Source organism: Varroa jacobsoni, unplaced genomic scaffold (assembly GCF_002532875.2).
Source record: "Varroa jacobsoni isolate VJ856 unplaced genomic scaffold, vjacob_1.0 scaffold_227, whole genome shotgun sequence".
Lineage (NCBI taxonomy): Eukaryota > Metazoa > Arthropoda > Arachnida > Mesostigmata > Varroidae > Varroa > Varroa jacobsoni.
The window spans coordinates 223962-247717 of record NW_019213129.1 but is presented as its reverse complement, the minus strand read 5'-3'; the positions used below and the strand labels follow the sequence as shown (position 1 = coordinate 247717).

Sequence of the window (23756 nt, the reverse complement as noted above, 5' to 3'; positions counted from 1 at the left end):
GCCGCCATAACGAGCGGTATAACATCGCCAAATCGCATCGATGTGACTGACATCGTTCGTAGACGCCGCTTACATCGTGAGCTTCGTATCAGTACCACTCCGGCAACCCAGAAACATATCTAGCGTGTGCGTCGCTTTTTTATGCGCCGACGAGAGCCATGTTTTGTCTTCCTTCGCATCGTAACTAATCCACTCAATTGTCTGGCTATATCAGTCTGTGTATCAATTTGTTCCCCGAAAAAAGCTTAGATAAAGTAGTTACTTTAATCAGATTTTTTGTGAGCCGGTAGAACTGGACGACCGACTACTTTTTTTTTAAATGTCCTTTTTACCCTTTCCCATGCCGCCTTTTTTCTATGTCGTTGTCATCATCACGGAGGAGTTGGGTGGTCACGCGGGTTGTACCAGCGCGGGCCGAAGCGCTCGCAGATCAACTACGTTGTCTTTGTAACACGGGCCAAGTAATGATTGAGAAAGACAGGCACAGGGCAACACCCATGGGCGCGGGATAAAAGCTCGAAATCCTGCCTAAAGAATTACTGCACATATAACATATTTGATCCAAGAGCACTCTTTTGGCAATCGCAACCTTGTTAGGGGGGGGGGAGGGGGTAAGTGTCAAACTCTTCTGTGTCTCATCAATATTTTTTTATACTGGAAGCTATTACTACTTGTTACTAACATAGTTATCTGCATCAGTAAAAACGAAAGTCGACGACAGTAATGAACATACCAAGTGGAGGCACGCTGACAAGCACGCTATCGTAGCCTCTATGCGCAAGTGTGCGGCATAGAAGCTACGATACATACTGCCTAAATAAGTGCCATGAGCATTCAAAGAAGTCTTTCAATGAAACTTGTCTTATTGATATCCACTACGATAGATGAGACACTTTAATTTCGTTGACCTACTTGGTTGAGTGAATCAGATTTTCGGGTTCGTAATATAAATTGATTAATTTTGAAACGACTCACTGCTTTTTAGCGTGGAAGCATTGGAATTCTTATGATTGGCGGCTTAACCAGATTCATGTTTTTGGGTAGAATGCAATAATAGTAGATAATAAAATCAATGGGGCCTGAATAGTTGATCGAAAAAAGCGTAATCCGGTTTCAGGTGGACAAAAAGCGGCCCACGTTCTCAAACAAGCATCTAATCTTTTTTAACTCTGCGTATATTTTCAGGTAAGGACTAATAAATATACGCCCACCAAATTATATAATAAACTCAACCGTACGTAGCCAAACATATGTCGACAGCGACTGAAGTTCAAGGTATCATCTAGTTCATGCTGATGACAATAAGTAAATATTTGACGCTTTAAGTATATCGTAAAACCCGCATAGAATCAACAATCAGCCATCAGCGGGTCAGTTTCAACAGTAGTAATTACCTACAATTTACATCTAAATTTTCCCTTGTCAATCCAACCTCAGCTCCTGCAGCTCGACCTGTGTCTGGCTAGCCAGCCTACAATAGAGAGAGTAACACTGTCAGACCACCCCTCTGATCGTATTCCGGCGACGGTGATAATGTGGCTGTGTCTGGACGCCGTCTAGCCCGAGTCTGACCTGGTATGTTATAAGCTGCATTATTTGAAGGAGTAAAACAATGCTATTACTCATCATGATATTGTTTATTCAGACACTTATCCACTGTCCCTCTCCGTCCCGTCGATGAGCTTCGTCCTACTCGTTGGCATTCTGCTGCCCCGGCTGCGATTTCCCTCCGCGATGTCCTCTCTTTTGTCGTTGTCGGTCTTTTCTTGACAAACGGTTGGACCAGCAAATGAGTCCAATACTCTGCCTTTGCAGATAGAGCAGCTGCCCTCTAGGTGACTGTACCCTGCAACATGTCCGAGCCGTTCGTGTTTGCGTGTTACCTAAATTGCTGCGACAAGACAGCACCAACAATAGCGGTAGCGTTAACTGCGGTCATCACCGCCAGCAAAAGACAACGGCTTTTCGGGCTCAGAAGGAACGGGTGCTGGTGCCGTCTCTTAAGTAGAAGTGATCTACTGTTTCCTTATTGTTGTTATCGTCGTTACTACTGTTAATGATGTTTCCCCTTCTGGTTTGCCTAGTTACTCCGTTCATCCATAGGACAAAATGTAGGCGGCGGCATAGGCCCAAGAAATCCGGTGAATGAAGATGGGAACCAAACGAACAAACAGGAAATTAGCAAAAACAATTTTCAGCCTCTGCAGAGAATCGGGGCCATTTAGATACAGCCCCTTCGCCGAGGTCATGGGTTCTTAAAGTCCTGTCATGTCGTACACAAACAAAAATCGACGGGATGCAGCTAAGAAGAGGACGGCTGGGTCGTGGACTGACAACGCATAGAGTGCGGCGACGAGGGGCGGTCAAAGCGATAGCGACGACATCGGCGGTGAAAACGGCATCAGACGTTCAGGTACGCCAGTGCTCAAAAAAGAACTGGATGCGAAGAAATCTTTGAAAAACGAGGCGATCACTTATATCAGCGTCGCATTGTTGCCTACTAGACATCTACAGCAACTTTGAAGCGGCCATACTGGGGTCGGTATAGAATGCGGTGTAGAAAGTTCGACCATAATCGCATCGGTAAAGTGAACCAGAAGAACGCGGGGAAAAACATAACTAGAACATACTGGCGGGCTGCATGGAGTACTATCGTAAACGACAAACAAAGCTTATAGTAAGACTTCTACTCGGAATCGAACAAAGGAGAAGCAATTCGCCCCTAGTGAGTGAACAAAATAGCTAGACTATAACTAAAATATAAAGGGGTGGCCTGTAACATAATGTACTCTGTACAATTTCTGTCTTCTCTTCTAAGGCACAAGTGCTGAGAGATCGGCACCTTATCTAGGTGCTACCGTAATCAATGCATTGTTTCGCCGAATTATAGAGCATTATTATAAGCATTTATGAGTTTCTTTTTCTTTCCTATTTATAGAAGAACAAGTTGAATGAATTTGCTGAGTGATGGCGTTGATGGTTGTCGTGGGCAGTCGTGGCCGAGTGGTTAAGGCGTTGGACTTGAAATCCAATGGGGTTTCCCCGCGCAGGTTCGAATCCTGCCGGCTGCGGAATTTGTTTTTCTTTATGTGAATGGAATAGCGTATTCAAACACATCCTTGGACCTCCCATAACGGCAAGGGTTTTAATTGTCGACAGTATCCCTTGACTTTAGTTGTGTAGATTTATTTAGTTGAGACTACCTATATACCTCCTTTTTATTATGGCACAAAATTTCAATCTAATAGTAACATGTCAGTTGTCCATAAAAGCAAACTGCAAATGAGCGAAAAACTTGAGAGTGAAGCAAAAGTTCAGTATACAAAATTTGCTAAATTAATTCTATGATAACGTGGTATTTCCTATAAGTCGCACGGTGGTGTCTCACATTATTAATCGGCACCGCTCGTTAACAGTGCTATATCATTTTCGATCTAATCTGTAAAATTGTCAAAATACCATATCAAATAGGCAAATAATGATTGCGTCTGCAGTTACAGACTAAACATCTAAAAACTGACAAATGGATATATCAAACGCAGTTTTATTTTGTCCATATTATACAAAGTTCTACAATACATCTAAGCAAGTGTGATGCTTTCATTGTTACTAGTGTTGTTAGTAAATCGTGTCTTTCACTTTTTTGCCCCTCAAAGACAAAAAAGAAAACGATTTCACTACTACTTTGTTTTTAAAGTATATTGATTCACTTTGCAGTTGCTGTTCTTAGACAGCCGGTGTTCAAGGCGCTTTTATCAAAGTTGTATAAATTTCAGATAATTCGGCGTTGTCCGTTCCGTTCAGTCGAATTGACCAGTGGCAATCTGTTACTTTCTACCTAGGCGTTTACTTTCCGTTTAACTTTCATCTCTTATTTAAAAGTGTGTATGTCCATCGCGCACTATTGTGGTTTACGTCGTCTGCCGGCCTGTCGGTGTTATCCGGGATTAGCGAATACCTACATAATCGAAATTCTACAGTTTGAACACCTTTTCTCATACGTGCACCCCGGCAATGAATATTTTGATTTTAGTCTGGCGAACATTCCGGACGCCCACTCGTTCTTAGAGATGCCGAGTGTCTGTTCTAGATCAGGTTCAGCTTTCGACGCCTCCTACTGTCGTCTGCTGGGGTTCACCTAGTCTAACTGCTTGAAATAAGCCCACTGGCCCATTAGCGCCCACCGAACGCAGTCATCCTCGCGTGAACTATAGGCGCTGCCATAGTTTGTTTGTCACTAGGCAACTGAAAATGACGCGGGCTGATAAACACTGATAGATTTCAAGGATCACAACAGCGGAGATAACAGGAGGAGAAATAGGCAACCTCGTTCATCTTGTGTAATATGAATTCGCGAAGAAAAACTAATAAATCCTTTTGTTGGTGATTACTACGCGCGAGGGTGAGCACAAATAGTAAACATTGACAATAGCTCAACGTCTTAACGTATATGAACAATACTGTACACGTGTGGAAATGCTGAAATTTGGTCTTTAATCTTTGCTCAACAAAAAAGTATTCCTTATATTAAGATGGTTATCCTAGATGATTTTATCGGACGGCTTCAAAAATATAGATGTTTCAACTCATAAACACATTGACACTGTTTGAAACAGTGCGTACAAAAAATGGGCCATAACAATTGATGCGTTGTGACTTGATAACGGCGATTGGAGACTAAAAAAAGGCGTAAATTATCGTGATCACGCATGAAACTGCAGATCATTCCAGACGCGTTCTATTTATGTTGTGATTGCAGCATACAGTTTGTGCGGGAATAGGTAGAAATAAGCTGGGATTCTACACCTTTTGGAAGGAAACTATTATAGCTATAATATATACGTCGACGATACGTAACGTTTTTATTTGCTTTAATTAAATTAATAATAACAAGTAACAATGACTTTTATAACTCAATACCTAATTGGCACTAAATGAATTTCAGTTAACTATTACGCATTGTGTGCTGAGGTTTTTGGGCCACAAAAGGATGCTTAAGGGCGAAGGAAAGAGTTCTGATTATTACTTCATTTTAACTTGATATAACTTCATTTTAACAATTTAATTTTACTAACTTGTTAACTTGGAACTATTGTGATAGATATTAACTGACGTAACTAGTAGTAGAATCTACATAATTTTGTTTACTTACGAAATTTCGGAACGATTTCGTATGAAGCTGACAAGTTGGACTAAATTCATCCTATAGACAAATGCAATAGTAAATACAAGTACATATATTAGAAAATAAAAAAGCATGAGACTTCATTTACAAAAGTGGAAACAATATCACTTTATTTCATCGTCTATCCTTTCTTCATTCAGTCTATTCTTTCATCTTGATTATCATCATCATCATCATCACCATGTCATCATCCATTCAAACTATTTACTTTAATATAATTATTCATCAACGATATTCCATCAAAATTCTTCGGCGGTATGATGGCCGCTCATTTCTGGCGGTCCTGAGAAGCCTCCGGAGAATGCTGTTAGCTATCTGATCAGCTTTATAAGATCATTATTGTCACCTGTTACACACGCTCACACACACACACAGACACACACGCGCAGACACACGCACACACACGCGCAGACACACGCACACACACGCGCAGACACACACATACACACGCATCAACCCTACGCGACGACAGCTCTTAATATTTCTTATCCATAAATTTCCATCAATTAATAAATATGTGCCATTTGTTCTGGCATCTACTCGTTCTGTTTTCGTCCCTAGACACTCCTAAGCACGCACGCACGCACGCACACACACACACACACACACACATACATACATACACACTCACGTAAAAATTGCCATGGTTTTATCCCGTCATCTCTTTCGTGTTACCCAGTAACCACGTAAAATCGTCCACTAATCGTTATGATGATTATTACTATCAATCGGCAGGCACTTCATTTCGTTGGTTAACTTTTGCGAGGCATAGATTTAACTTATTTATTAAATATCTTCCAGCGACACTATAGAATACTATCAACGTTCTTCCAGCAGCCCCGTATATTCGTTTCGGTACAATCATTATGAACACTGCTTCATCAACGTACGCTTCCTCACTGCACATAATAAATGACACGTTTGCAATTTGTTTTTTACACTTCCATTTTTTTGTGATGGCTACGTCCTTCCAGATTTAATCGATAACAGGATTTTTCGTATTCTATAATATTGTTATGTAACGAAACACAAGATTCGATTTTGAATATGCACCGTTGCCATAGTGAATTTCATATGCATCGAGGTACCGTACAGTGTAACATTTCTGTGATCATACTTTGTTCAATTTTTCAGTTATTTAATATTAAATCAAGCTGAGTGTCACAGTAATTGCAATAGGAATGAAAAATTGTCTAAGTAATTCCTTTTATAATTGTCGACTCCAGCTATAAAAAAAAAAAAAAAAAAAAAAGTTGTGAGATAGCTTGAAGAATGCTCAAACACATTCACTCTCTGATTCATTCAAGGTGCTAATTTTTTAATTTTATGGTCTTCTACAATCATTCGTTCATCGGCCTTATTCACACTTATCTTACATATACAGGTGTTATCCATCCGCTCCATGTATCTTCAAACAGTATTAATCACACACAATTTGTTGCTATAAAATAGTTGTTGTTGTTGTTATTATAAAGTAGCACTCGTAGTACGCACGACTCTCCCATAGTTTTTTTCAGGGCAATTAGTTCGATCTGCATTTTTCCTTGTGGTAGGACCCCGCAGATTTTGGTATGTACTTGTCGTGTTTTGTGCTTCCATGTTTAGGCCGCGATTAGAAACTAAAGTTGATATTTCTACCACGGTTGACAGCTAACGAGAGAAAAACAATGCATGAATAATTATTGAAACCACTATTAGCGAAACATCTTTTTTTTGGGGACAATTTTTAGGGGTATTATATGTTTGCCGGCCGATATTCGTGTTTCTTTAACAACATGTATATATAGGGGAGAAATATTGATATACGATTACTTATCACATACGCTAAAAATTGAAACCATGAAATGTTTTGCCACCTCTTTAGTCAAGCCGTCTTTCGTGCTCGTAACGTGACCAAACCCTAAAATCTCATGTCGGCCCCACCTTGAGCGAAAATACTAGCATTACAGTTAGTGGTCATGCCTGCACTCGCTCCTCAATCTTCGAAGTCAATTGTGTTTCTCAGCGTTAATCTCGCTTTGTCCCATCCCCAACCTAAATTGCTTTTACTAAACTTGCCATCACCATACCGTTTGAGCATTAGCATCATTTTCATTCATCATCGACGATTGTGTATTATCGCTCCGTTATATGCTTTGTCACGTGTACATCCGTCGCACCAACCGTTGCTACTGCTACGGCTACATAGGTCAGCAAAAATCCGCCACAACTAAACCTTCTCTGCGCGAACCTGAGCTTACGCGTCTCTCAGCTTTCTACCTCTTTAGCGGCTAACTCCGTTTCATTAACGGTTCCGTAACTGTGACGGTTTCCATCTCGTCCATTTCTCTAACTTTCTATGCATGAGGTAACTCTCGCAAATTTTCTGTGAAATTTCGTACAGCTCGTTTGAATCTGCGCTCGCCACTTCCACTGCATTAACGCTACCCGCTAACGAACCCAACAGTTTACAGATGTTGACAGAAAAATTCGAAGAAAGTGCGCACGCAACTTCAGCGGTGCTCTGCAAGAAGTTCGATGGCCGATCCCTCATTCTCTTTTGCTGTGTCTAAGGTTTTGAAATAGATTGAGGGAAATAGAAGAATTAATCGTTATTCGAATATCCAACATGCTATATACATGATTATCGTCGTAGGCCTCGTTAATGTCATCATTATCATCATTTTTATCATACGGTGACAGTACCGAATGATTAGTATGTCGTTGCGTAGGGTATTTCTATATCGAGCACTGCCCGTTAGTGATCACGAGTGATGTAAATCATAGATTGAATTTTCTGCGCTTGACGCTCAAGTTGGATAATGTTGTACAAACTAGCATTACTAATTACTCTAATAGCGATAATATTTATTATAGTGACATTGTTGCGATAATTGCGGCTGTTATTGTAAGTTTCGGTTAGCGAAACTTTTCAATACTGCAATCTGTCCTGGAATCTGGTGAATATCGATAAACCCAGATCCGTTTTTACTTCTCTCTCTCTCTCTCTCTCTCGCCTTGCTTTTTCGGGAGGGGCGTGATGGCATGTTGAGCTAAACAGGAGTTGTATGCCCCCGTGAATAAATACTTTTTATTTATATTAAACTTAACCAGCTTTTACTGTTTTCGGTATATAATAGATCTATTTAGCGTCTTGAGAGTCTCGCAAGTAGAGTTAGACAAATCTATTCTATAAAAGATGGAGGGGGGAAGACAGTAGGAGAATAGGGCTATACGCAAACAATTTTGTCTGACCTTGCGAAAAAAAAACCACCGTATCGATATCGCCTGTCCTACAACGCTGAATGGTGCACTTACATTCTTAAATTTAGCAGCGTATAAGTAGCCCCAGCGTTTAGCTTACCTTGGCCTGCGTATCGGAACAGGGAGCGTCATCACATTAGGCAGAAATTGTGTAACTTTTCCAGTAAGTAAATCTTGCGGATAGATCGAGATGTAGAACTAAATGTCACAAATAAGATTTTAGGCTGTTTCGTCAGCTACTGCTCACTCGCCATAGGGCCTATTTATTTAAATGTAGAGCATCCCATGAACATTACACAACCTCACAATTTATAGTGACCACAATAACAATGACACTACGTTAGACAACGGCCGCTTGTTGTCAATCGTCGTGACTGTCATCAGAATCATAACCGTCGTTGTAACTGGAAAGCAATGTAAAAATGTAAAAGTAGAAGGCGACAGGGACAGGCGGAAAATTTTAGGTTAATACACAACGAAATTCCCAATTTGACAATTCTAGCATTCATTTATGCGCCCTCTGTACACGTTTTTTTTCCATCTACCTATTATTACTTAACTTCCCAAGGAAAAAAAATGTCAAAAGTCACATTCGGTCCACTCTTGTTCACTGTATTAGCATAATGTCAGTTCTATCAGTATATGGCAGGTGACATTTTTTTAATCAAATTCTTTTGAAAAAATAGAAAATTTGTCTATCGCTACTATCGTGCATCAGCAGCAAACTGCACCAGTAATTATTGTGGCTCACATGCCTCAAATACCACAGATCCAGGTAACTGCCATAATTACGGCGCTCGAAAAGTTCGCCGTTACTTCACCTCACAAACCAATCGCCTAATCAAAAATTCTATCGTTTTCGCATCTTCCGGACAACAGCAGAAGCAGCAAAGGGAGAGACAGGCCACTTAATATTGTCTAAAGCAGTTGCGATATGTTTTGCCTTCGCCGTCGGCCCTGCCGCGTGAACAACTTGCGCAAAAGCAGGCCACGACTAGTGCCTTGTGTATCCGCTCCATAGTCGTTTGAGCAGACTTCACTACGACAATCGTATAGACGGAACGTTAAACGAACGCGACTCATCAACAAGAAAGCATCAGCACTGCCTTGCTGTTTCGTTCTAGTGCCAGCAGTAGAGAGCAGCGGGCTGCGGAAAAGCATATCTCATGCAGGGCAGCCTAGTATTAAATGTGGCAGAACTATGTCCTCTACGTATCGAGTTTTTCGTCCGGTATCGCTGTTAGGCATTCCATCAGATAGCTGGCTCCCAACACGAAACGTACCGTCTGTTTATTCCTGTCTATGTCGAACTAGGTTTGAACCTAGACCACCATGTGTGTGATTAGCAGGCAAATACGTTACCCGCTAAGCTATCATGGAATCGCTGAAAATCATGCTCGACCGTAAGCGATATAGGTATACCTGTTTAGTTTATGTGACTGCGTGAAGGCGATAAATACAGAATTCAACGACACTTTAGTAAATTACTAGGCCGACGTCGCTGCGTCAGCCAGGACAGAATAGACTGTGGAAAGGATTGGATAAAGTGGTTGATAATAATATTTTAAAGCTGCACTCTTCCAGCTTCAAAGGGCTAGCTGATTTAAATGAGCGTGTGTAACATAGTGTTATATGGCACAGTTTCGTTGTACCAATATCAAAGGCAGGATCAAATAAACAGCCACAAACGAAGCTATCGAAAGCGATCTAAGGAGATCAACATAAATCATATTCATCAACTTAGCATAACGTCGTTCCACTGTAGAGATAGATATGAAAACAAAGACTATGAAAAATCAAACGAATTAGCAAGGTATTACGCTCATACAACGGTATCTTGCTATATTGTTTAAATATTAAAAAGAAAAACGTAACAGACTAAGAATCACCTTGTTTTCGTTTGTTCTTCCTATAGGCTTTACGCCTTTTTACATCGCTGCTTTTTAAATACAGGACTCACAATAAAAAAAAAAAACATTATAATTACAAACACAGTTGTTTTATAGAACCCATTATCATTAGCATCTGTAGAATAATAATAATAATAATGAGTAGTCCTATGTAAGTGGTTCTCAGGATTCTGTGTGATACACATTGCATTGTCACATCTCTAACATCACAACTTGTTTGAGCGGTCACGGGCGCAAGTTGAAGTTCGTTTGCTTGCACCCTGTATTTTTTTGGCTTTTTTTGTTTAGAAGTTACAATGTTTGAGAAAAACACGTAAAAAGTCAGCACAAACACAAGTTTGAAATGCTAGAAGTATGGCATTATTATTATTATTATTCCACAAATGACTTTTTTAATGTGTTTTTCGGTAAACAGCTGGGTAAACCCGACTATTTGTTTTGCTATCTCAAACGATTATTTGGGTAGAAGATGAATATCCGTCGAAATGGGGCTACCGGCACTGGCGATGACGGAGGCGGCGTTTCGCGCAGGCTGATATCAACGTTGAGCAACGCTCAAATCACAATTCAATGAGAAATCGTAGGCTGTGTCGGGCTTCACTGCCGTAGCGTCACAGGAATACAACACCAAAACATACTAAGCTAGTACCTCGACAGATACACAAACAGGGAAATGTGGACAACAGTTTTCACAGGCCCACTGGCCGTCACATAGGACATGATAACAAATCAATTATACTGCGGTTAGAACTACGGGTATCACTTGACTTACTGAAGTAACACACGCATTGGCGTCAGCTTAACCGTTCGTATGCCAGTAACGTCGCTGGCGTCGACAGCTGCAACCGGGTTTTAAATGGAGTTGCAGCACTGAAAGCGACGTGGCAACAACAAGGAATAGCTGAACCGACATCGACGTACGCGGAGCTTTGGTTTATTTGGTGACTACTGCTGCTGCAGTGGCTATTCGATGTTACCGCCATTCGCGGAAAATTAGCCTCTGCTGTTGTCAAGCAGAAGTCTCCGCCATGCTGGCTGGCCGACGGTTGCCTCTGCAGTCCACGTCTGGCTAATCCGGCGCCTCAAACTCGGTAATCCTAATGCTGGCGGTGCTCAACACGTGTGGGAATAGTGTTCACGCTGGGCGAAAACCAAGATTTCCGGTACCGGAGCCCTATCTACTGTTCCTTTATTGGCCATGAATTACAAACGAATCACGTTGCTGCCACTGCTACTGCTAGAGAGAGAAGATATCCGGAAATTCGGAAAATAACATGAGCGAATAATGCGGAAAATTGGCGTGACGTAAAAATAGAGATGAAGATATGTGGGCAACAGTGAGGAAAAAAAGGAAGGTAAGAGAACGGCACTTCATTAGTGCGTCCATATGTGTGTGTTTACTTAAATTTGCGCCTTCACGAAAAAGTTTCCCCGTGGCAGCTGTTGTGGTAAATTACTGGACGAATTGCATAAGGCAAACTGTGAATGATATCTAACAGTGGTTAAGTATTATAGATTGTTGCATCATATCACGGCTGAGTTGCATAGTTCGGCCCTTTAAATCTTTAAAAAAAAAGACTAGCTATTTATTAGGAATTTGTCGCACAGAGTGGTGAAGGCGAAGTGAATACGGATCAATCAGCAACAGTCCACAATAAAGTTCTCGTATCAGCCAGGTTTGTTGTAGGATGTTAAGGCGTACATCTGGAGTACTGGGAATGGTAGGCTAAATGCCATCATGCACCCAGTCTCCCCGCTACATAGACACACACACCTCAGCTTAAGAGGAACGGCCTCGCCAAGTGCGTAGCAAAAGCCAAACAATTTTACCGTTGCTACCGTTACTAGCTAAAACCTGCGTAGTCCGTACGCGCATTCAGAATTTATACAGAAAGGAACACAGCGGATATGCGTAACTCTATGAAACCGCCTATACGAACAGTGCGGCGGGCAACACAAGGCAGCTAAACAGTCCGTCAGTTAAATCCAGAGAGAATGCACTCGCCGTTTATTGTCGACTCTTCTTAGTTACAGTTTACTTGCGAGCGTGATTGGTTTCGCGATGAGCAACACACAACGCTTACGCCCCACCAGAACAAAGCTGCAAGCTAAGATGTGCGGCCATCGTTGTCACTAAGAGGCCTTAAACTGGGAACTGGACAGAACAAAGCTCTTCTCGCAGTTCCCATCAGCTGATCGTGGCTGATGATATTTGGGTGTGAGTTTGGTGCAAAGACAGCAAATTAGCTAGATCGCGTGGCCGCTAGTTGAACATTACGTGTCCAAGCGTCGACAGAGCTGGGGAGGCGGTGTTATGATGCCAGCGGCCATGGCGTGGCGCTTAGCTACCTAATATAGCGTGAGCCAGTCGTACGGTAGCATCCCGGTGTCGTTGGCGTCGCCAACGCCACGACCTCTGCCTGATGTCCGTTTGCTGCCACCTGACTTACTGCGCGTTCTCTCTTTACGCTGGCGGATAACAACCCAACAGTACGAAAGCACACGGCAGCCATCTTGTCCTACTGTTTTCAACTCTTGCATTCTTTACCCTCAATAGAACAATTAACGACTCACGGATCGGCGTCAGCCGAATTGAACTCAGAGAGGTTCCGCGAGGCAAAAGTACCACCACCAAACGTAAGATACAAAAAAGAAAAGATGAGTAGCAAATAGACCAAAACTGGCTGCATTTTCACACCAGTCCAGTGAGCGACAGGAGAGTCCTACACAAAGGTTCGGCAAAAACAGTACAATGCAGCAGAATGGGAGGTAGCGGTCATTGCGGCCACCCTGACGCTGGTCCTGCGGCCGTCAGAGTAGGTATTACAAACGGCGATTGTGGTGGCACTGCCTTTCGCGCCGCCACTTTTGCCCTTCGCGCAAAGCAAAAGCTACTACTTCAGCTACGGCAACTCCTGGCGCTGTTACTTGAAGGTGCTGAGGCTGATCAGCCAACGACAATTCTACTGCTGCCAATATGTGTTTCGACCTATCTGTCTCTCTGTGTGTTGTTTAGGCAGTACTAGCAAGAAGAAGGCTATCTAATACCACTACGCCGCTATGGCAAGCTTGACAGCTGACAACAGGCTACGTTACAGCAGGCTGAGACTCGGTGTGGCCGACATAGTAAGAGCACCGCTAGCGCGATATGCTTAACGCCATTAGTTGTAAATAGCTAACGCTCACAGGATGCCAAGAACAATAATGGAGCAATCGAAGGCAGTTTTACGGCAAACCTGCCACCAGACGGCACCAGTATTATTATTATATAGATAGCTCGAGTAAACAAATCCTACAGAAATGGATCTGTGCATATCCAGACGTTGCTTCGCGCACAAGCGCAGTAACACCTGGTACACACACACAACGCAATCGAAATGAAAAAAGGCGCATATCTGGAGAAAATCGTAGGTGGTGACGTAGAAGGAAAGGGGGCATTGAACTGAAATGACATATAGGACTGTCCTCACACAGCAATCAAAATCGTATGAAAAACAATTTTACTTGACGCGTTATCGTATCCGTGGCGCCCGTTGTTATAATAATAAATAGAAATTTCGCCGTTCTCATCATCATGCGACGGAGATCAGCACTTACACAGACGAAAAAACTAAAAAAACATACTTAGAAAATAACCACGATGGGCATCAGGCATCCAGGCACACTCCACGTAACACATACACACGTAAAGAGAGACAGTGATTTACAGTATCAAGATGTATGTTTGCCTGTATATACAAAGATATGGGTTGTGCGGTGAAAAGGGTAGTATCCATCCGCCGGAGGACAATCGACACCGTCGTCAAGATCATTATCGTCGTCATTATCATACCCTATTGCGATTGATGCCTATATAATACAGGAATAGTACATCTTCCTCCCATGCATCGTCATGATGCAACGTATTAAATATGCACTATACGAAGAGACTACTATGCACAGTCAACCCGAGACAAGTTCTCGGGCTATTTCCATCGGGATGCTGTAATTGTTGGTGGGCTGTTGAAGACGCTTGCTGGCCAACGAAGTCGTCGATCCGCTGCTTTTTGCTGCTGGTGCCGATTACTTCTGCAGCCAGTCGGGTCACAGCAGCCGATGATGAGGTTTTGGAGCGCACAATACACATACACATGCACACTTTCACACAAGTACAGTCTTCGGTTGGGCGAGCGACGCGGTTGAGCGGGTGCGGTCTTTGAGCAGTGGTACCAGCAGAAGCAGCAGCAGCCAGGGCGGCAGTAAACGCTAGCAAGGGAACGAACAGCGAAGAAGCATCTACTTCTCCTTAAGCTGATGCCGCCGCCGCCGCTGCCGCCGCCGCCGCCGCCGCCGAGTTTCAATGCTCCAGCCGCTCTAGTAGCCACCATCGCCAGCCTTTGGCCTTTAAGTTTTGGCTATTTTGTCGTCGCAGCTCCGTGTTTTAATGACATGTCTTTGTACTCGCTCTCGTAGACGCAGGCGATGTTGTTATCGACACAATTTTTTCTGTTGGTTTTAATCATTAACCTAATGAAGATTGTCTATGCCTCTTGGTGCTTTTAAGAGAAATTAAGTTACACTGCGCATCATGTCCTTCCACGCGGAGAAACTTTGGCTCTGTCTGTACTGACTGCCCACTATGTAGAGTAGTAGTACAGATAGTTGTAGAAGAAGATTTCAAGCCAGGCAAAAATTACAGTGTAAACAGTCGTTGTACGCCCACGAATCCACAGCAGTTTTCGCAGTCCTCGCAGCATCTCAAGCACAATAATGTAAAATCGTATAAATGGCCTCTATAGTATAGACATGGTGGTCATTGTACACAAATAAGCTGCATACAGCATTGTAGGGTAATATTAATTATAGTACAATATAAGGTAGAAGAATATTATTATTAATATTATTATTCTTTATACCACAAACGCTCGAGCCTGCGCGCAAACGCTGTTTGTGTCACCCGCCGCCATTAACGTCGTTCTAACCCGAGCTGTTTTGCAAACGAATCCTGCTCCGTGACTGGTCTCGCCGGTAGCTGACTAGCGTATCGCTGCAGCCAGTGGTCTCGGACTGATTTGCATACGATTACCGTGAAGGGCAACTGAATTTCTGGGAAGGGCTTCGACGTCACTTGGTGTGAGATCGTCTTGAGGACGGGCGCTGGCGGCAACGCCGGGGACGCTGGTGGTGGCGAAGGTGTCGGCGGGGGTGATGGACTGCTCGTCTGCTGTTGTTGTGGTTGTGGTTGTTGTTGTTGCTGCTGTTGTCGTTGTTGTTGCTGCTGCTGCTGCTGCTGCTGCTGTTGCTGCTGCTGCTGCTGCTGCTGCTTCTGCTCCTGCTGGTGCTGCTGTCGCTGCAGCGATTGTTGGCCGCTTGAGTGATGGGACTGTTGAGGAGGCGGATGTTGCTGCTGTTGTTGTTGGGCATGATGATGATTCAAATGAGGGTAAGTTTGATGATGACTGTGATGCAGCTGTTGCTGACTGTGATGAGGGTCCGCCATCTCGTCGTCAACAACCTCTTCCTGATAATAGCTCACGTCCTCATAGTATCCGTCATCTGACGGGGAGCAGCTCAATCGAGCTAGCTCACGCTCGTCCATATTGAGTGATCGGGGCGGTGATTCCCCACCCGATTCGGCGCCCGACATGCCAGCCATTGCGGACATGTGTGTTGACGCGCTGCTGAGTGGTCTTCGTCCGCTCCGTAGAGCATCGTGAAGCTTTGCACGACCGCCAGCTCCGCTGCCAGTATCAGCTCCGCCGCCGAGGGTGACACTCAGGCTGTTGCTGCCGTTTGTTGCCGGATGATGGTGGCTGTTGAGGTGGGTGTCATCATGTAGAGGCTGATGGAGAGATAACACCCCGCGCGAGAAATCCGCACTCAGTGCTTCGAGACTGTTCGCAACTGACGACTTTCGCCAACCTCTGATCGTGCTTTCGTTTAGGCCGAACTTCGACCCGGCAGCTCTGTTCGAGTGTTTCTCCGCCCATTGGATGACTTTTAGCTTGAATGTAATATCGTACTTGCCTTTCTTCTTCGAAGGCGGTGACGTCACTACGGGCTGCATATTGACAGCGTGTTCGTGTCGTAGCGTTATGATTGCTATGAACGCCGCTGCCGTCGCGATTGCTGTCGTACGAGATATCAGTCTTCTTTCTCGTTTATTGTCGTTTGCGCTTTCGTTGTCTGTTCTAATAATGGCAATAAGTAAGTGACATTTATTCTGACCGCTGTCCGTCTGCTCTAGTCGAACTGCCCGTCGTCGATCCCGACACGATGCCGCGGAGGCAACGCGCTCCACCCTGACGCACCACTTTCACAGTACACGGCACAAAAGACTACGGGACCTCGTAAAATACTTCCTTGTTAATTCGTTTAATCGAACTGACTCGCTCCTTCCCTTCTTATTGCTCTCCTCAAGCAGCTTCTGCTCGAAGACAACTAGTTCCTCAGCGATGGCAGTAGCTTTCGCGAGCGTTCCTTCACACGCACAAGCACACATGCAGCGCGAGCTAAACAACATTCGCGACCGCTGCCCAAAGTGAAGTTCGGTTCATTTCACTGAACTCTGATGACAATGTAAAACAAATCAATCCAAAAGCGTGGCGCGGCGGCGTTGAAGTCTTCTCACCATCGGCATCATTGCGCGCATTAGTGGCGAACGTGAGTAAATTGCCGCAATACTACATCCGAATGATCGTGAACAGAAACGGTAATAACTCGAGTATTACTAGAGTTTCGCGATCTCTTCCTTCTCACACTTCTGACGACGCATCTGGTTGTTATCCTGCGTGTTGAATGGGTCACGCTTGCTCTGCTGGCAGGCCGAATGCTTTCGCTCTTCTGACCGTCGCTCGCTGATTGATGCTTGCTAATAAGACGCTTAGTAAGAGCTAACAAGATAATACGTATCCGATAGTTTTGTACGCGCACATACACACAGACACATTTCTACACAACAACTGATGTATCTATCAATCGATCGTTCGTTAACGAGCTGAAGTGTGCTCCTTCCTCACTGCTGACCACACGCGCACTTACTCCGTCAACTTTTGTTACGACTTTTGGCGATCCACGCGCTGCTGACAAGAGTAACATTTATCGAACTAACCGATCCTAGCAGTTCGTATCGCACTATGAAACAATACCCTGTTTCATCCCACTCTCTCGTACCGTTGCGTATGAATACGGTTGTTAACCAGCAGCTTGGCGGCTGCTACTGCTGCCGCCCTGTCTAGCTAGAACAAGTACAGTGAATGTAGCGGTTACAGCAGTATCAGACCTAGCAGCTTCGTTTAGCTGCTCCGCGAAGTAGCGAGTGCCGCGTTGGCTAGCTGAACAAAGCTTGTACTCTAGCTGGGTGACTTGCTAGCAGCACGCGTTATCCTGCCTCTTGCCTTGCGTTGACGATCTGCCTGGCGGCGTCTACAGCTACCGGGCCGTCGCTGCTGTCACCGATGCTGCCAAGGCGGCGGCCGTAGACGATCTGTCGTAACGAAGCACTGCGCTTTACCAATGCTGCTACGGCCACTGGTACTATAAGTTATGGCAGTGTGGCGGCGGTGCTTGACTGCTTGTGCCGGTTGCTCGCCCGCTTGTTCGTTCGTCCGGTCTCGCTACCGATCGCTGCGCTGCTAACCGCCGTTGTCTCCACGCACAGAGCTGGTTGAGCGCGCGCACTACTCATTTGGCCACTACTCGCTCAGCGGATTGGGAGAGGGATATGTGACGCGGCCGAGTTTCGGGGGGGGTGAAGCGAGTCACGACAACTAAGCAGGAACACAATGGTGAGCCAGTGACTGTCACAAGAGCTGCGGGAGAGGGCGAACGGCCGCAGCAAGCCTGGGCGACCCGACCGACCGGCTGCCTCTCTGTCGTCGTCGTCGTCATCGTCGTGCTGCTACTGGTGCCAGTCGGTGTGTGATGAGCGAGCGCCCGCGCGAATGAGACCGGGGCGGCGGCAGCAGCTGAGCATATAACTAAGCCGCTGTCACTTGCTTGAACGCCATGGGGTGGCTTGTAGTGCGTGGCTGGTTGAGAGTGACGGGGCGGGATCCTGAACCGGCTTCGAGTACTTCTGCTAGTCGCAATGCCGCTGTGATTAATTCTTGTGCTCGGTTGTTAAAACATATAGCTTGCTATAGCCTTACCTTCATTTGGTAGGTGTTCGGTCAGCAGTTGGTTGCAGGACAGATTCATGATAGTCCTGCACGTGCCTTTTGAGCTGGCTATCGTAAGGCCCGGATCTGATCATGTAGCGGGGCTCACTGGCTCACACAATGCAACTGCCCTATATCGGATAGGAAGCTTAAACGAAATTCTACCTGAACATCTGTACATTTCGTCGGCACGTGGACAACTACTACAATTTTTTCAACGCCTTCAACATCTTACTATTCCATGCTGTATGCCATGAATATTCCATGCTGATGACGTCTGTAATTGTTCTAGCGATTCAACAGGAACTTGCCGTTGACATTTTAAATAAAGAAAATGTTTTCATGGAATGATCCTATAGATGCTTGTACACGTGGACTTGACCTGAATATTGCAGGACTTGTGACAAGCAGTAGCCATATTTTTTGCCAATCTTATCAAGCTTCTGGAGAATGGTCACGTTCGATAAAGGGTTTTGTAAAGTTTTACCGAAATATCTCTCGACGTTGACTGGCATCTGCGTGTTGCGCTCGTGTATGAATGAGCAACCCTGGTGACGCGCATTCGGCGAACATTGCTTGTTACCTGCTCCGGTATTGTTCTGCTAGATTTTTGGTTTGAATGCTGCACCCTCTAAAAGTGGGCGCATTTTCTGAGGAGGCGCTTTTTCTCGCTGGCCAATCACCAGCTGTCGCTGGACGCGGCAGGATTTGAAAACCGCGCGAAAAACTTGTTTGAATTTGAAGGGTGCATTGTACGAGCGCCAGCAACAAGGGCGGTCCTGGAGCCTGTGTACGGCCGGTGGTTGGTTGTTATTTAGCCCGTTTGTTCGCCTGACGATTGCTGCCTGCTAGGCCCGGTGACGGTGGCTGCTGTTCGCTCGGCCTGCCGCTCGTTTTGTGTCCACTGAAAGAAACGACCGGTGGATTTGTCTGCGTTGCTGTGCGTTGTTCGTCACTAACACGGTCGCCACAGCTGCTGCTGTTCGCGATATGTTTTTGCTGGAGTGCTGCCACCGCCGCCGCCGTTGTGTAGCGCTTTGCTGTTGCTGGGAACGGCCGCCGATCCACAGTGACTGCACGAATGAGCAATAGTTGTCGGATCGCTGCCGCCACTAGCCAACTCGAGCGCTAACCGACAAGACCGCGCGCAAATAGATCAACCGAACCAAACCGGGTCGCTTCATTCGAGAACGCCAAGAAATGGGATCGGTAAGGATTCGATGGCGTTGGTGGCATGGCGGAGATGACAGAGCCGCTAGTCGGTCCGGGCTGGGTTGATTTGGTCGTGCCGGTGCAATAACGAACGATGCTTGAAGTTCGCAAAGCCCAAGCGAAGCCTCCGCGCTATGCTCAATGTCGCGACAAAAAGGAGGTGGAACACCATTGATGACGCCGGCGGCCGGATCAGACAAGCGAGTGGCGTCGAGCGGTGGTGGCATCGTAGCCGTCGTGGCAGGCTTTCGTCGTAGCTGGCAATCCATCCTGATGTTGTCGGTTGCTATCTGCTCTGCTATGATCTTTTTCATGAAAAAGCAAAGTTGTTCTGGCTTTGAAAATTCCACAAAATTTCTTGCTTCGTTATGACCAACTGACGCTCGGAGGACACCAGATTAACGATCAGAATACATAGCACATTTTCAACTTAACGATGTCCCTAACGTAGTAATAACGTGATAATACGTTTTTATATTTAGTAAAATAATTGTTTAGCTAGATACTTCACTTAGGGAAACAGCGGCTCACCAGGTCACAAAGACGTAGATGGCTGATCGTACGTAATACCCTAATGTGCATGTAATAACACATTAAGAGATTATTAAGCAACATAACAGCGGAAGGGCATTTCCACTTTCTGGCTAGGAAATTTTGCCTTGTCAGCCTGTCATGGCTGATGCTGAACATCATTCAGCTACGGCGTGATCGATCCGTATCCGAGTAACCATTCGCAGCGGATCATGCATAGTTAGTGTTTTTCGAACTTACCAGAGAAGGTATTTCGAAATAGAGCTAATTACGTGTCAATGTTTTTCTGTAATCTGTGACAATCAAGTGACCGACGAAAGGCCCCAGACCGCAATTGCATAGACCAAACATGTGCTAGCATTAACAATCATTAATAAAACTGATTTAGTTCTGTTTGTGTTAATAGAAGGTGGTAGGTTTCTCATAGACTTTGACCGGATTAAGCCGATGTTGGAGCAATGCCAGGGCTAAACGGCTGTAAGCCAACATCGAGTCATGCTAATGATATGCGACATCTCGTTTGTCAACTGATACAATACCTGATTAAAATTTACCACAAATACGTGCACTTTAATTTCAAACAAATAAGAGGATGTCCTTTTAGGTTTATAGTATTTAAATGTATCGAATCATTTCATTAGTATTCGCTGAAGGGGGGGATGATTTCAAGTACATAGAGACATGCGTGAATAACCAGCCTCGTATGTTTGTAGCATGCTGCTGGGAGCGCTTGATAGACAACAAAATCAACGCCCTATTTAAACGTTCTGGCCGGTCAGAGGACAGACACGCTACCACAGTGAGTCACCGGTCGCCACTGGCTTACTCGAGCTTATGGCGCGCGAGGTGCTGTGAGTAGAGGCTGATGCGGCCGGGCAGGGGTACGGTCGCACGGGAGTAGGACGGCATTGTGTGCGCGGATAGCAAATGCGCGCGTTGTTGCTGGCATTTGCCTATTCAAGCAAGTCCGTTGACCGAGGCTCTCGTGCCTGTCGGACCAACAAGCCTAGCTAGCGGCGCTGATATCGTAGTAGCAACTGATGTGGGCGATTACATCTTGAAGCAGTTTCGTGTAGAATTTCGTTTCATTACGATGTGCGAGACAAATGAAGAACAAGCAAAAACGAACGTGAGATGAAATTAAGAAAAATTCCAGTAGTGAGGTCTGCTTGAAGAAATCTGGCTCACTCCACCAACACCTAGTCGAATGAAGTGAAGCATGCGGACCCTCGTTTCGGAGCTGAGCATCTTGACTGTTGATATTCACTGGTTACCTGGTACTTGTTACCGGTAACTATCAGATTCGTATTAAAGTCTAATGTGTGAACGTGGCTTCTGATGCCGCTGTATCCTGCACTCGAATTTGGTTTTCAGTGAACGTCGACCCCTAAATATAATGTGAGCGCATACGATAATTTAGTACTCTACAGGGAAAACAACTGATGACTTCGTGATGCACACCTTTTGGCGTATCCTTTGTATTTATGAACTTCATCTGCATCGAGCCAAGTAACGCTTGTTATTCTATTAAATGTAGAAGTCCAATTATGATCATCTACGGCTATCATCTAGAGTTTAAGTTAAAGACGTGTTAGTTTCAATAGCTAGGCCATTTTTATTTAGTACTGGATAACGGACATTTTACACAAGCGTTTAATCACACGTGGACTTTGCAATAACTAGGCATCGTCTTGTCGCTACCGGTCGAAATTCTACATCTTAGGCCCATTTGGTATATATCAACGCTACACGCTGTTTATGGTTCTCAGGGCTCAAGCTAAAGTAAACTGAAGATGATTTGCAAGTGGCGCTGAGCTATCTCCGTTCGTGTCGGACTCGTTAAAAGAATGTTGCCCGCGAATGAACGTCCTCAGGCGGATGCAGTGGTTTCAGGTGCACTTTTCTTGATTTTTGTTATTTTCTCGTCGTGGCTCGTACCGTTTCTGCTGCGGCTACCGCAACTGCCCTTACGGTCCGCGAGAAGCGACTAAAGAGCGGGAGGTCGCTCTATACGCCGTTGTTTTCTAACCCCTCACCCCCAGTCCTCGTCTTGTGTCCAAGAGAATCATAGTCGCCTCGAATCCCGAATCTTTAGTGGGGTTAGTGGCGATTCACGCTCATCTCAATCTGACACCATTGGCCAATCCATTCTTCCTTCTCAAAGAGCCGTCTTGTCTTGCTAGTTCTTCATTGACGCTCATGGTCGATTCCTGCTCGTCACACACTAGTTGTGCGCTTGAGAGTCAACACTCGGCCCTCGACAACAACAGCAGCAGCAGCAACAGCAGCAGCAGCAGCACAGCAGCATCATAAGCGAGACCCGACCGCCAAGTAAGCCAAGAGCCGACCCCCGCGAAGCCCCTTTCTAAGAGCAGTACACAACTGAGGCGCGTAGGCAGGCAGTGACGCAGGCCGCCTGCCTACAGGCTGACTGGTCTTCAGAATTCTTCTGCAGGCAGGGGCACCTCGATTCAGCAAGGGAGAAGGAGAAGTAGCGATCAAGGCTCACGAAGGCGAGTACATTTCGAACAGAGGCGAACCAACTCTTCTTGGTCGCGTTAGAATGGACCGATCAGTGTATGTAGGAACTGTAGACTGCTATAGAACTTATGTATGGAACTAGCTAAGCCATGCTTACTCGTCCTAGCCGTCGCGTTCCTTTAGTAGTCACAGATTTTTGCTTAGCAAACTTACAGGTGACCCAGGAGACTAACTGGTGACTATCCATACGCCGTCTGGTAGTAGCAACAGTAGGTTATAAGGAGCTCGGCATACGCTTGTCGTGGAGCGCCTGTTGGGCCTACGGCCTACAACCAACAGGCCAGCTAACAGGGAATGTTCGTGCGCGCACACTGAAAAGTATCGCATCAACTTATAGTACCATAGTGACAAACGCTGATTTCGTTATTACTCGAAGGAGTCGCACGTGCAAAGAACGTTGATGCCTACATTTGGTTCTGCTATTGCCGCCGAATATTCCTAGGTTAGCGTCACGATTGTACATCTATGTGGGCCTACCGGGTCAGGGGGCTCTATGTACAAGCATACCAGCTCTTCGGGTACTGTTTTCTATTGCAGTGAGCCAATGAATCTCTGGTGAACCAAGCTTCTAATGAACAAGCGTGATGACACGATACACAAAAAAAATTACTTGTGGTTCTTATGTTCGGTTTATAAATGCGTATACATACGCGTATAGTCAGTACACAGGGGTACACGTCGGTGCATTTTCCGCAGGAAGTGAGTGCTCACGAGCGCCGGTACAGCGGACAAAAAACGAGCAGACGATGCCACGCATGGGCCTTCATTCTGCTACCTACTTAATGTATATTTATAACATCTGGGGTCTATGTATGTAGAAACTTACTGCAAATATATTTGGTATAGCTGACAGCGGTGCAGTTGACTCTGGTACTATTGCAACAGTGTGTCTATTTAACAGTACTAGGCGAAAGTAATAAAGTGAAGATGGTAGCTTCTCTTTACAGCCAAATCAGCCGCGTGGAACCTCGCTGAGCCATGATGAGTATCAGTGAG

The 23756-nt window shown here is 45.1% G+C and overlaps 1 protein-coding gene and 1 non-coding gene across 2 annotated transcripts; one reads left to right on the top strand and one right to left on the bottom strand.

Annotated features, from left to right (window-relative positions):
* Positions 1-2989: 2989 nt before the first annotated feature.
* TRNAS-UGA (transfer RNA serine (anticodon UGA)) lies at positions 2990-3071 on the top strand. The gene has a single exon. It is a non-coding gene; the product is annotated as a tRNA-Ser (tRNA).
* A 2193-nt stretch (positions 3072-5264) lies between these two features.
* Positions 5265-17953, bottom strand: LOC111273800 (uncharacterized). The gene has a single exon (XM_022855752.2). The coding sequence runs from the start codon at positions 16382-16384 to the stop codon at positions 15284-15286; it is 1101 nt and encodes a 366-aa protein (XP_022711487.1). The 5' UTR covers positions 16385-17953; the 3' UTR covers positions 5265-15283.
* Positions 17954-23756: the final 5803 nt, after the last annotated feature.

Bases quoted from the DNA above. Each gene is read 5' to 3' on its own strand.
- LOC111273800 (XM_022855752.2), bottom strand. From the start codon at position 16,384: ATGCAGCCCGTAGTGACGTCACCGCCTTCGAAGAAGAAAGGCAAGTAC.